At 32.6% G+C, this 15,686-nt stretch overlaps 1 protein-coding gene across 1 annotated transcript in view; it reads right to left on the reverse strand.

The window, feature by feature from the left end:
• The window catches only part of LOC150094815 (G protein-coupled receptor GRL101-like), a 149,867-nt gene that overhangs the window by 122,386 nt on the left and 11,795 nt on the right, over positions 1-15,686 (reverse strand). Inside the window, exons 2-4 of the mRNA XM_090411668.1 lie at positions 9,823-9,927; positions 3,874-3,990; positions 759-884 (exon numbers count right to left, since the gene is read on the reverse strand). Coding sequence (XP_090267794.1) covers positions 759-884; positions 3,874-3,990; positions 9,823-9,927 — 348 coding nt within the window. The remainder of the gene's footprint in view (positions 1-758; positions 885-3,873; positions 3,991-9,822; positions 9,928-15,686) is intronic.

The following is a 15,686-nucleotide window of genomic DNA, read 5'->3' on the forward strand; positions in this document are numbered from 1 at the left end:
AGAGAGATGCTTTGCAGTTACAAAATGAGTATTTTTAAACAAAATAAATAAAGCATCCATCATGTATAAATAAATTGATAATAAATTAATATAAATTAATTATATATAATTAATATGATTAAAGAGACCTTTATAGTCCTCTGAAATTGAATTTTTATCCATAGCGCTAGGCCTCATGAAGAAAGACCATCCTAAGTTCGATTCCATTCGTCAACTAGAGGAACGTTTTTCCTAAGACTTTCTTCGACCAGTTCCTGAGTTAGTCGATCTTTTGTATGGCAAATATTTTTTCCTTCCAAAAAAATCGGTTTTTCATCCCGTAAATTCAAGAAAATCGGCATAGAAGTCGTTTCAGGCAATAATATATACTGTTTGAGACAAAGAGATAGCGGCACTGCCATAGTGTCCTGCACGGATGTCAGTTAAAATCACTCTAGTCTTGGCCAGCTAAGGACGTGCTCACCAGCTAATGTTAGTTAGGGTTAAATGGCCTCTCTGCTCCCTTCAGTTAATAAAAGACAACGGATAATAATAACAATAATAAATAACTTGAACTGATATAAAGTACATTTTTGTGTACTTTATATTACTTCATGTTGCTGAAAAATGGTGTTGGAAAAAAAATTAAACATATTTGAGTATTTTTTAATTTCTTTAATACTTATAACAGTTTACATTATATTGCATAAAATAACATTTTTTAAAATACTTAAATGCAAGAAAGTGTCAAATCCAGTATGCTCTGAAGGTGTACTCACTATTTTGATCACAGCGGTCCTCGTCACTGCCATCTATGCAATCCCTGTTCCCATCGCAGACAAGATAACTTCGAACGCATTGGCTGTTATTGCACGTGTATTCTCCATACCAGCATTGTCGAAAAGCTGAAAGAATTGATTGTGAGAATTGAGTGAAGAAAGCTTGTAGGAAGTCTGATGTAAAACATGTATAAACATAGCAAAAGATGAAGTTATTCTTAGCAGATATAATAATAATAATAATAATAATAATAATAATAATAATAATAATAATAATAATAATAATAATAAATATTTATTCTCTTTCAAATAATTTATACAAAGTTTCATTGTTGATGTACTTAGTTCATATATATTTTTATATTATATTAATTATAATAATAATAATAACCACAATAATAATAATAATAATATTTACAATTTTTATTTGCAAAACTAAATTATGCTCATTATTATTTCAGAAATAATTTCACACCTTTATGATGTGAGAATGTGACCGCTAGGATCCAGAGGGTAACGGATGGCAGTGTTGTAGCCAATGACGTTTTAACTTAGGCTCGGCTATTGCCGTTACCCAGCCATGACCAGAGTTTATTAGCTAAATAACACCCCATCCATACATTTTCTTCCACAGATAACGTGGAATATGAAAAGCATTCTGGCTTCACCCATCTAGCCAAAAAAAAAAAAAGAAAAGCCACCATATATGAAAAATTTGATCTAATATGGTAATCAGCTGTCGATCTCATTATTTTTGGTTAATCTTTGTGCCTGAAGGCGTGTTGTCAAGTAACTGTCTCATGCTTATGTACTGATGTTGTTACCTTTTTATACTACTTAATCGCATATTCTTGCAATTGCTCACATTTAGTTTTAAATCTCTTGTTTGCTCTTTTTAACAGCATCTTATAAAGAACAGAAGTCTTTCAATAACTGTTTACTTTATCCAGCTTCACACAGTCAGCAAACAGAGAAAGTTTACTCACTATACGAAACCTAAACATTTATGAAAATATTACTCAGCAAGGACCCTGACACGAAACTCTGCGGTTTTCTAATCTTAGAGGACTTTCCTCTGAACACTGCTTTCTTGTCATGTGTCAAACAATCAGTTTACTGTTCATCTCATTAGATGATCTGCAATATTTGTTTAGCACATTTTCTCTTGTGATTTCATCATCAAAAGTGAGTATATTTGTTATAATTGCTTTCTTCCTCAAAGAAACTATGTTGTGCCCCCACTCAACATGCATTCCCTATCCAGGATACGCTGAATACAGTTCTAATTAATTATTAATTATATATATATATATATATATATATATATATATATATATATATATATATATATATATATATATATATATATATATATATATATATATATATATATATATATATATATATATATATATATATATATAAATTATTATATTGTGCAATATATCCCTTTGTATTATCCGCCCTGCATTTATCCTTTCTACCCTTGTTCCAAGGTCGCATAACGAGTCTAGGTAATTAATATAGTCCATCATTACGACATTCATGATCCTACCCTTCTCTTCTAGTAGGTTCACCTACACGTTTCTTAAGAGAATTATAACGTAGTCCCTCTGAAAATTCACTACTAGTTAAAATGTTATCATCCCTTTCCTTCTCCCAGTCAATAGAGCCTATATTAAAATTCCCCATTAATAATATTTTGCGTTTACTTATTTAAGTGACCCATTCGTAATATTATCGCTACCCTTTTTGCATTACAGTAACTGTCTCCTGCTCTGAATAGGAATTGATATGTCATCGAACCCAGTTTAAGTGTTATCTAACGAGCCATAGCAGGTCTCTTAATATCCTATTGAAATTTTCACAAATGAGATATCCATAGATATTTTGAATGGTTCTGGAATCCACATTTAAAACATTATAATTTATAGAATATGAACAACAATTACGTGTTCAACACAAGCGAGCTGAATAATGTGCATATTTTACAGTATATTTCCTGAATCACGATTCTTGGAATACGTTCAAGCCTTTCGTGGTTCTGTTGAACTGACCACAATTTTCTCTTCCACAAATCCGATATACTCAAGTCCTGCTGAAGGAATACCATATTCTCATGCTTTGTCGATCTTCTGAACTTTGCAAAATTTTGCAAAATGCTAAATTTTGCAAATGCTAAATAATTTTGCTTGAACAGATGATTTGAAGAGAAGTTATTTTTGGCAGCGGCTGGAAGATCTATATACGCTATAGATACACTGATTTCTTCTATATATTATTTTTTGATATCTGGAGGCCTCTCTTATCGCTTCGAAGAATTTATTATCTGTACAAGTTTATGTTACAATCTATCATGCCGTATTCTGTGAAAGGTATTTCAAAGTCAAAATCTTCTCAGAGTATACAGATGGTTACTAATACAAAAATCTATATTTATCGAAAAGCTGTGTTGTTCCAGTTCCATAAATTTATCACTGTATATCCATTCCTAAATTCTGGCACCACTTTATCCAAGAGTAACAATCACTCTTAAAATTATCAACTCGTTTATGCTTTTCTTTATCCTTTTTGACCCTTATAGACATTTGAAAATTGGGACTAAATTAACCCTTGGTCCGATCTTGCTGGCATTAAAATATCAGTGAAAAAGAATAGAAAATACATTGGTAAATTCCTTAGCACATTCAGTTAATACACATGATGAAAACTTGTATTTACATCATGATTTTTAATATTAAAATAATCGATCCAACCTACCTCTATTTTTTTCATCTCTTTTGTACCCAATATTCTATATTTTAATATTTTTCTAATTCTGTAGTCTGCATTTCAATAATTAAAATCTGTCATAGGAAACCATCGTTTGAATTTATCATTTAGTTACTCGCCAGTGCATTTTTTAAAATCACACAGCTACACATAAAAAATAAGGGAGATATATAGAAATTGAATCTTTTTAACAGTAATTTTAAGAAAGAAAAATCATTACTTAACGTGACAAGCATGCATGGGTATTTTTCACTTACTCGAACTCACCTTTCTCTTCTTTCTATTAGTGTACATTTGTTCTCTCCATCCATTGTGTACAAATTCACAAACATTAATTACTTACAGCAATTGTGTTCGTCCGAATTGTCTCCGCAGTCATCATGAAAGTCACAAAGGCTGTCACCGGGAGCACAGAAGTGATTGTCACACTTGATATGGGTAGCAGGACACACGAATGTTTCTGTTAGAAAAGAAACAAACTATATTTCTTAATTATCTGGTCCTTTCATCGTATTTTTATCTATCTTCAAAGGAAAATATCATTTAAAAAGTGAAACTTAAGGGCAGTCGCTAAGAAATGTCGGAAATGGGAAAAACAATAATCACTAAGTTGGTATATTGTTATGAATTTTTGTTTGAATTTATTAAACATGTAACTAACAAAAAGAAAGCTCAGTTACCTTGTCGCTAGCTCTTGAATGATATTATGTTGTAAGAATTTTTATTATGCTCTAAGAATATGTCATAATAAAGAGAGAGTTACTTAATACGTATCAGGGAAAGTTTATTATTCCATGATATACATTGGTAAACGAAAGCTAATCAGCATAATTGGGATGTGAATAACTACCATACTAAAGACACAGACTGTGGGGAACGAAAAAGAGCATGATGCTCCCTTAAAAAGGAAAGAAAGAAAGAAAGAAAAGAGAATAATTGAGGGATTCTGGTCAAGTGAAAATAATATCAGTGTTTAAAATAATACACAATTTCGTTTATATTACTATGGCAGAAATACATGATTACGTTTCCATTCTTATTAATCTCCTATCGACAATTTTTTCCAAATCAATCTATTACTTATGAGCACTCCAATATTTAATTAATCCACCTAAGGTTGTATACATTCGATCATGAAATAAGAATGGGTTTATAATATACGTGCCATATTTTTATAAATTAAACATTTTCTTCTGCTAAACAAGTTGGTTCATTTATTTCGAAATTTCCTTTAGAAACAATTTTGGTTCCATTACCAAATTATAAAATATTATAAAAATTATTTCACTATAAAATAAAGCTGTATCTATAATACTCACTGTTATAATATCTTTTATTTTGATTTAAATCATCCTAGTTCTCAATATTTTAGAAATTTATTTATGCACCTACTAAGATATTCGTTATAAGTAAATGAAGAGTTTTTGTTGTTAGCCCGTACATGTTAGTCGTACGAGGCGACTAAAATGGGTACCCTGGGAGGGTAATGGATGGCGACGCTGTACCAATGAAGTTTAACTGAGGCTCGGCTGTTGCTGTTAACCCCTGGGACGCAGAGATTCGAGAGTTTTGAATTCGCTCTCTCTTAAGGTTTTTGCCTTAAGGGAGCAATTTAAGTCTCCAGGGAAGGTGTTCTCCGGCACGGCCCGCTGAGGGGCTTTGTCGGTGAATGCTTTTCTTCGGAATATAAGCGGTTCTGCTCGGTGTGGGTGGATGGTCATCACTGAGTGGAGCCAACACTGAGATGGACGGTCTTTCGGCCACTATTGAGTGGTCTAAGGATCGTTCGAATTTTTAGAGATAGAGATTGGCTTTACTTACGTATCACCCTGCGAGGATAGTGGATGGCAATGCTGTAGCCAATGAAGTTCTAACTGAGGCTATTATCTATTGCTGTTATCCTCCTGCCATGATAAGAGCTTTATTTATATAGCTCCATAACACCCTGTTCTTCACTGTCCTCTACAGACAACGGGAAATATGAAAAGCATTCTTGCTTCGCCCCCATCTAGCCAGTCCTTTTAAGGACTTTCATCGAGTTGATTTTTGGAATTTTTTTTTCAAGAAAATTTCAGAAAAAAAGTGAGCAGTGGGGATTTCAGATTTTTTCGAAATTTTGAGAGTAGTTTATCTTTAGTGATGAAGACGTTTTTAATGTAGCTCGCGAGTATCTTTAGTCAGTGAGTTGAATTCTGGAATCCTGAAACCGCAAGATTCAATAGAACAGAAGTGACTGAGGTTTTTAAAAGAAACACACAAATAAGTGAATTGTATTTATAAGAGGACGATTAGCTAGGCGTAACCGCCGTCACAACTGCCATTGCTAACTTACTGTACTAAATACTTCACAATACAAGAAAAAATCTCCACCTTTCTCACTTCTCATAAGGACAAGCTTCCACATCTTAATCATCCAGGTGTCTACCAGATTCCGTGCTCTTGTGGATTATCTTATTTCGGACAAACGGGAAGATCTGCCTCTATTCGGCTAGAAGAACACCAATCTTATATTGAATACTTTAAACCTGAAAAGTCTGGACTTGCAGAACATGCCATCTTCACTAGACATAGAGTTCATTGGAAAAAGACAAGAGTTCTTCACAAAAGTCGGTTCCTCATGGAACGGCTTTATAAAGAAACAAACATGTGAAACTTTACTTCACTCGCCTAACTTAAACAGATCTGATGGTTTATGTCTATCCCCTTTATGGGAGATAGTACTTGATAATTCAGCTAATCTTTCCTAACTTTTTATTGTATTGATTAATTTTTTATAGGCAATTTATTGACCTTTTTAGTTATCTTACACCAGCTACTTAGGTGGCGCTTTTTGAAATTGTCAGTTATTGTTTAATTTGAGCTCAATGTACTGAAGATGCCTGTGACACACAGGCGAAAATTATACTATTAAATAATCTTTGTACGTGAGTTTTTTCCTTTATTAATTTTGTATCATATGTCTACTCACGGTATACCTCTTTTAAAATTTATTTATTGAAATCTTGCTATATTTATTTATTTGTACCCAATATTTACTAGTAAGATTATATTGTTTTTAAATTTTGATAAAAATTTTAATATTATACTTTACACCAAAATTTATTTATAATGATGCTTATTGAAATAATATTTATTTTACAGCAATGATTGTTGGGAGTCCTTTTTAGGACTTCCAGGGTAACGAATGGCAATGCTATAGCCAATGAAGTTTTAACTGAGGCTCTGCTAATGCCGTTACCCAGCCATGATCAGAGCTTTTAGCTCAATAACACCCCATCCACACAGATTTCATTCATTCAGATGACGGGATAAAGAGTCAAGGACTCAGTCCATCTCCCAGTTCTTTTAAGAACAACGATTGTTGAAATGTAGACATTTTTGCTAATCTTTGAATTTCTAAAAATAACGCTATTGAACAATACTAACTGAAAACAACTAACAGTAAAAAATAAATACTGCAAGGTTATTACTGGATAACACCTCTGGGATTTCGCCTTTAAAAGCAGCAATAATAGACTCGTAATTGACGTCACCAGCAAAGAGAGACGACAAATGGAACAATTCAACTGAAGGCATCGAAGAGAAGAGTTTGGGCAAGAATATATCAATACTTCAATGCTCGAAATCCCTAAATATATTTTTATAATTATTATAGAAATGAATTATAAATTGTGTTATAATGCATGATGTAATATGATCATGAGAAAATTATAAAGAAAACATACTGATGTCTTCACGATTACTATTCCATTCGATATCAATTGAAGAAAAGTAACAGCATCAAATCATCCTAGTGGCGGAAATTTTAGATCTTTCGTAGTTCAATTCAAATCAGGGATGGACCTGCAATATTTGGAAATTAGTAGTATGCTTACTGCAATACTAGGAATGCCTCCTTGTGGCGGTCGTAAGGTTGGGCACGATGAGTTTTTCCAGTAATTTGGAATCAGCAGATTTCATACGGAGGCTACAGGTCCTCGTCTATGCGCAGCAATAAAGTTATATTTACAAAATGGAGGTAAATAAATTTTATTTTTCATATTTGATGTTTCTAATATTTAATTGGGAAGTGTAAGCGTTTGTGGATTAGAGAAGTGTTTATTCACAATACTTGTATCGTATTGCAGGTAAGCTCTACTCTGCAGTGGAAATTGATTTACTGGGGTCTTTGAAAAATTCATGTTTGAATATGTCTGAGAATTTCCATCTTCATACGGGCATTCCGTGCGAAATTAGGTCCTGGTAGATCCGACTAGAAAAAAAAACAAAGAAAAATTTCTCATTGTATATGATATGCACATTTAATATTGTTTTCATGAGAAGATTCTTTATACTTAACGTGAAGCTTCCACGTTGGTAACAAAATTAACCTGAAAAGACACCACTTAAAAAAAAAAAAAGAAAAGAAAAGATAGAAAGAAATTATACCAATCAAGTGGATATTAAATCCAACATTATTTCAAAGCCAAATGCAAAACCTATGAAATTTTCGTAGGAAATTTGACCAGAGAGCTTACGGGAATACACCCGACGGCATTTACGACCTGCCCTAGCGCGGACCTTATTTCAGCTTTGAAATAATGCTGGATTTTAAAAAATCCACTTGATTGATATAATTTTGCATCGTCAAAATGAAGTATTTTAGCTCTTTGTTTTAGTGAATACTGCCTGGACTCTGAGGAGAACCAACAAGTTCGAAACAGCTGTCAGGCCAGTGAAACCTTATGTGGACGCTTTGGCAAGCGATCATGTTTTCTATAAGGTGAACGCTAGGGCAACCCGTAAATGCCAGCGAGTGTATTCCCGTAAGCTCTCTGGTCAAATTTCATACGAAACTTTCGGTTTGAAATAATGCTGGATTTAATTTAATATCCACTTCATTTATATAATTTTTTATCACCGAAATGAAGACTTTTGGTTCTTAATTTTAGCGAAACGAAAGAAAGAAAAAAGGATATTACATGCATGAAGTTTAGTTTGCTGTAAATAAAGATTTATTGATGTATCTATTGAAATAATAATTCTTTTACGAAGAATCTGTTGTAAGTAACTTCTGTTTCACTTCAGAACCAGATTTCCGGACAATTAAATAATGTACAGGTAGTTGTATTACTATCGAAAATAGCTTAATGGTATACTGATTTAAGTTATAACTTAAACATCGGATACTAAGAAAATAATGAAAGGAGTTTACACCTAAAGAAGCGAAACAGTTCTGATTTAATGTCAGGTCTCACCAAGAATCCGTTGCATGTTATGAGTATGTTTACATAGTTTACCAAAGAGTCTATTATGAAATATTACATTATTTAAAATTTTCCAAAAACTCCCCCTCTCCAAATACTTCTGTAAACAAGTGTCATCAGCGTTGTGTGTTATTGTTTGAAACAATTCGCTAATATCCTGTCAGAGATTTAAGCCGCTGCCGGTAATCAGTGATGCAAGTTAGTTTTAATGATGGGCCTTATTACATTGACCTTTTTTGATGCAAAATACCGTATTTCTGAAAATGTTAAGAGGCTGACTCATTTTATGAAATTATTGTTTATTAGCATGGCAATCATTGGTTTTAATCGCATACCTCAATGATTTTATATTACTATATATTATATAAAATGTTATATCAAGTCAAGAGACATAAGAAACATAATTTTTACCAGGTATATGTTTGTTTGGTTAGCTAATAATTTTTTTATATTTTAATAATAATCACACACACACACACACACACACACACACACACACACACACACACACACACACACACACACACACACACACACACACACACACACACACACACACACACACACACACACACACACACACACACACACACATACGTGAAAACAAGGGTGTTTAGTTTATTGAAATATCAGTACCAGGAGATAGTCGGATTGACGACAAAGAAAATGAAAAAATTACACAAAATATCGCGATTTGCAAATCGAAGCTGAACGAATCTGGCAAAAGAAAACGAAAGTTGTTCCCATAATAATAGGTGCTTTAGGCACCATCCCTAAAACATTGAAAAAAAACATCTAGAAGCACTAGAGTTAGATGGATTAAAAATTGGGCAGCTGCAAACGGCCGCTTTGTTCGGCACAGCTTTCATTTTTAGAAAGTATTTCCACAACTCATAGGCCCTTGGGTAGGGCTCGAATTAGTGGAATATAACCAGCCTTTTCTTAAGACTGAGGAAGCAAATCAAATTTTGATGAATATTATATATATATATATATATATATATATATACTTTTAATTTTCTTTCCAGAAAATAACATTAACTTACCACAGTTTTCTTCGTCGCTGTTATCCGGACAATCTTGGTGCCTATCACATCTCTTGATGAGATCTATGCAAGTTCCGTTACAGTAAAATTCATGAGGAAGACATCCTAAAATATAATAAAGAAAAAGAAATAATTCAAAAATTGGATAACTAATAAAAAATCGACCGCAGAATTCACACTATTTCACAAAACTGTATTAGTTTGGACTGAGAACACTAGAGGGCGATAGCAGTTATCACTCGAATTTGTCCATTGTCTTTTTTTGTGACTCTCAGCTTCGAAAAAGAATCGTGTTAATACTGTGGATGGGCTAAGGATTAGAATATTTCGAACCTATGCTCTGAAGACCAAACATAGAATTTATTTCAAGCTTCAGTAAGCAGGGTGGTGGCATGCCAAGAGATAAAAATCATTTACTATTTATAGGATTTCACTAATATCAATGCCTATCAATGTGAAATGAATCTCACACTCTACTGGTCGGAGAACGGAGAGAACCCTCCCCCCCCCCCCCTTTAGATTAACTAGGTCATCAGTATATATTCATGTTACCAAATGAACGTGTTTTATTTATTATAATAATTTGCATATCATAACGATTAAAATATTAAAATTTTAGCGAAAATAATCTTTGGACAAATCTTCGACTCACATAACGCACACAGTGAGATAGTTGTCAGACAAACGTATAGAGGTAAAGGTAAAACCTTCTAAAAAATTAGGTCATTAAAGGCTTATACGTCAGTCTCCAACGAAAGGAAAGAGTTCTGAATATCACACAAGATGGAAAGTTAACTGGGAAACAAAGTGGTGGAAAGTACATAAACAGCACGTGGCATTCGTTTCAAGAAGATAATAAAAGAAGGTAATAAAAAAGTATGAAAGTTGAAACAGAAATTTAACATTAAACCTTCCCCCGCCCCTATCTAATGGAACAATGACCATTCTCTGTGTTTCGAATTCCAAACAGCAAAGAAAAACTTCTGCTCTGCATCTTCCTTATCAGATGTCACACAGAGAAATTGAGAAACAGAGCAGAAATAAGGGAGAAGTCAAAAGATAAGAAGACTTGATATTTTAGGATTACTGCGATATTCCTTGTCTTGTAGATAAAATTCAGTGGTGATGGTCTGGGGAGGGGGAAACGGGAGGTTGCTCCTTGCTACTATATTTACAATGGGATTCCCGTAGGATAGTTGATAGGTCATGCGATTCTCGGTATGTAGTTCTCCCCTTGAAATTTCAACTATATTTTCACTGGAGACACGCCAACCTTAAAAATATATAAAATTGCAGAAATAACCAAAAAAAATGCATTTTGTCTGCATCAATGCGCTAGCATATGAGTCCAATGTTTACTATCGCGAAGATAAGAAACCATTTTCTGAGTTTCCTTTCTCCCATGTCACAGTACGAGAAGAATATTTGGCTCTTCAAAGGAATGAGAGTGCCTTCCAAAGAATATGCATAACAGATTCGTTTAATATACCCCCCCACACACACACACCTGTCTGGAAATTTCAGTTATTCTTCTCTCAAATCAACAAACAGACAAACGAGAAAAAAAAGGAAGACAAAAATACTGTAATGGATCTGTTTAAAGTGACTAAGGGGTAGTACTCAAACAGACAGAACTGTGATCACGACAATCAAGATTTGTAGTGCTCCTGAGCAACTAAATTATCCCAAAACTCAGGGTTTGGATTTACGTTAAGCAGCAGCTAAACCAGCCAAGACTGCGAGGCTAGTTTATTTATTAATTGCATGTGAGCTTCTGATTTATTTGCCTGGATTATAAGGATTATAAAGAGCTTCTGAAGATGCTTTCCATCTCCATATGAGACAGGCTAACTTAGTTTCAGATGAAAACACCTTTATAAAGGCTATTTATGTCCTAGTCAGAAAAATTTCGGCTCGTATTCCGTCTAGCACTGAATTTTTCAACTGATGATGGGTAAGCAGATTCTCGATAGCTGGGTTTATCTATCAGAAACGTAGTTATTTATCGTGATTAACAGACCAAAAGTACACACAATGAATGGTTATGACACTGGCTTCATAGCCTTAGTTATTTCGGCCGCGATTTAAAATAACCCAACATAACGATACCTAGTTGGGATTCTACCCCATATTTTACCAGAGAAGGGCATCGTCAAAGGGGACTAATCTATGGAGACTCAGGATATGTAATGGTGATCTTATAATTATATATTACAATTAAACACCTCCTATTAAGCATCTAACAGATACCAGATACGTGACGCTAGTCCTAACAATATTTTGTTCCACGACTTTATATATATATATATAAGCAAACAGACAAGAAAAATCAAGTTTGCGCCTGCACGTAGTGCAAGTTCACGGCAACTCTTGGTAGCGCAAGTCGAGGCAACTCGTGGTAAAGGTTAAAGCACCTTGCGGCAACTTGTTTAGGAAAAATTCACAATGAGCTCTGCATTACTTCAACCTTAGCATTTTCAGATCTGGATCCCACTGACGAGACCTCAATAAAGGTCGAAACCGGCATAGATAGTGACCATTGCCTTTAAAGTTTAGCATCATATATCTACGCAAGGGGATGTGATTTACATTAAGAGAAAAATACTAAGGAAAGTGATCAGAGCTTTACCCACCTTTACCACGAGTTGCCTCGAACTGGCACTACCAAGAGTTGCCTTGGACTTGCACTACGTGCACGCGCAAACTTGACTTTCTTGTCCTTTTGCTTACTTGGGAAATAGGATTAAAAACCAAGTTTATATAAAATTACTTGGTATCTTGAATACATAATATACCCAAGTTAAAAAACCTTTCCACACACACACACACACACACACACACACACACACACACACACACACACACACACATATATATATATATATATATATATATATGAAAAGACCAGAAATAATTAAATTAATGCTTATTCCTCTATTGTGTATGCACGGGTGGAATAACATAATAACTTTTGCATCTCAGCAAACGATTTCTCTGACGATGAATATTAATGACATTTACAAATGTACTTCCGGAATCTGAAAGTTAAAAAAGTTTTGAATCAAATATAACTGCAAATGCTTTCTACTTTCACCACAGTCAGCTAAACGTTTAACCTTGTTTGAAAACATATTGATTTTCCATGCCGCATCATTTCCCTTACTCGTATGACACGAATCTCAACTATTCGCCTCTTGGTCATTTTCTATGCTCGCACCACTAGGTAAACTGCGAACAGACTCCTCATTTCTTCCAAAGAAGCAGCCTTCAATGTTTGATGACGTCAAGTTGCATGAGGCGACATCAAATTTTGTAGGATGAAAATTATTTGTTATAACTATCAAGAAAAGTTTATTAATTCATGAATTTACGAGGAAAAGTGAAGCGTTAAGAAACTTTATAAACTTTTAGAGACAAAAAGACATAATTAAAGCACGTGTTTATTATATTAACCGAACCGCATTTAATATAGCTATATTAAATGCTGTTCGGTTTATTTCTAGTGTTTTATAATCAATCAGAATGAATTAAAAACTTTATTAGACTTTCGGTAAATTATCCTATTTTCATAATATTTTTGTTCCTGGTAGGAAAATGGATATAAAATCATATTACGTTTATTACAATTATTTATAATAATATATCTTAACTTTTAAAATTATAGATTATTTATGAATTTAAATTACAAAAACTAAATTTATTAAAACACCTTTTTATTTTAAAAATAATTTATAAATATATTACATTTTAGAACAATTTGATCAGTATAATTTATATATAATTTATATATATATATACCTTTTCGCTCTATTTGGTTAAATTTAATGAGTATACAGTTCTTAAAAAAATCTCGTACTACTTTAGTGTATACTTTAGTGTATTTCATGAAATGAGTTGTCACATATTTTATGAAATGGTTGTTATTTCGTAATGATTATTAGTTTCATGAACGTATAATTGGAGAAGAAGGTTAAGCATTTATATTGCAAATAACAATCAGATATTAAAAATCCATTTCCATTTTATAGCCAGATAATTGAATTGCAAACCAAAACAAGTTCAAAATTGGTTAATGAGCTTACAACCTTCGCCACAGTAAAAATACATGAACGTTTCAGTCCAGGAGCACTGATGTTCACTTTTATTAGTTATTTGTTTTTTTCTTTATTTATTTCCTTATATGCGTAATAATTATAATAATAATCCACGAATTCACGGGTTTCCTACAGGAAAAACCACCTAACTCGGTATAAAATATGCTAAAGTGAAGTTCCTTGAAAATCACTAATAAAGGTGATGGCATCCAAAACGATCCTCGAACCCAAGTCTTTTCAATCAAAGAGCTTTGTTAAAATCGACTAACATGTGTAGCTCTTCATTAGTATAGTTTTACAATGATTTTTAATATTTTTCAGTGACTTATTAATGATAGCTAATTTTATTAATAATGCCACTTTATATATATACAAATAGCTATTTATTAATGCTATTTTGCATGTGCAATTCTAATGATTGTTGTTAAGCGTTAACGATTTTGATAGTTCCTACCAACGTACTTTTACAGTAGAAAAAGATGAAGAGAATAATGGGATTATTCCAAATTCATAAATAAAATTATTTACCATTATAGCCTAAGAAGTTCTTTCTTTTCGGAATCTATCTTCAACAAGACACTTTTTTGTATATAAGAATCTATTTAAATTGTAATGATTCAAATTTCATTTTAAGTTTAAAAATAAATAATTCATAATTATTTTAAATTTAAAATTTAGCAAATTCCTAATTACAAATTATATTCTCAACAATTAGAATTGATCTGTTAATTTTCTGTAAATAATGCTTTAACATTCTAGAGTGGGAGAATCTTAGAATTGTTAAATTTCTAAGATTTTATATTAAATATCTTCTAAACCTGTAACCCCAAACCCCAGTCTTTCCAATTTGCAATCTGGACTAAGTCAGGCATCCCGGATGTAGTTTAAAAGGGAGTACTAAAAAAATAAAGAGAACAAATAACTACTCCATTTCAAGGAGTACTCAAAGGAAACTTCTTTAGTTGTACTTTAAGGGTGAAAAAGTATTTTAAAAAAGCACAGTTCAGGAAATCATTCATCTTTTCTGATTTCTTGCAATGCTAAACCGGGTCCTTCTTTTGGCATATGGGAAATCACAGTCTTAACTTTTTGAAAAGCTGAAAATAATCATAATTTTTTCGTTTGAAATTACCTCCATGTATATATGCATTTCTAAAAACTACGACTCACTGCTCCTCAATTTCTGTTTTCCTTCCCCTGCTCACATTACGAGTGTACAATAATATACCCACGTAAATTTCATTCATTTAAATGGTTTTACTTGACAGATGAAGTTCATCTCTTGATGTGAGACCAAAATCCTCATAATTGGAAGTCCGAAGTGGCTTCAAACATTCCATGTTGGAATACAAAAAATAATAATTACTATTAATTTTCTTCTGACCATGATTGTAGCAAAAATAATCATTAAAAAATCTTCCCATTCATCATTTTGTTCTTTTCACTTTTAATAGCATACATTGGAAAAAATCAAATTGAATTAAATTTTTAAAAAAATCTGTACAGACTGATTAGAAACTTTTAACTTAGAAAGTTATAAAAGTTTATCCTGAATAATGATTCTAGAAAACAAAATATATTAGAAATTCAATAGATGATCGCGTTCATCGCTTGAATTTTTCAATACCAACTTTGATCTATCTGATTTTATTCTTCTTTATATATATTAGAATCTATAATATCGGGCTAAACAGTGTTTATTTTCTCTGAAACTGTTTCAATAAGATGTTCCTTTTCTTCTCAATCTTTATAGGTGTTTTCTTTTCTGCG

Source organism: Typopeltis vanoorti, chromosome 21, assembly GCF_054136105.1.
Source record: "Typopeltis vanoorti isolate ZY-2024b chromosome 21, IOZ_Tvanoo_1.0, whole genome shotgun sequence".
Classification (NCBI taxonomy): domain Eukaryota; kingdom Metazoa; phylum Arthropoda; class Arachnida; order Uropygi; family Thelyphonidae; genus Typopeltis; species Typopeltis vanoorti.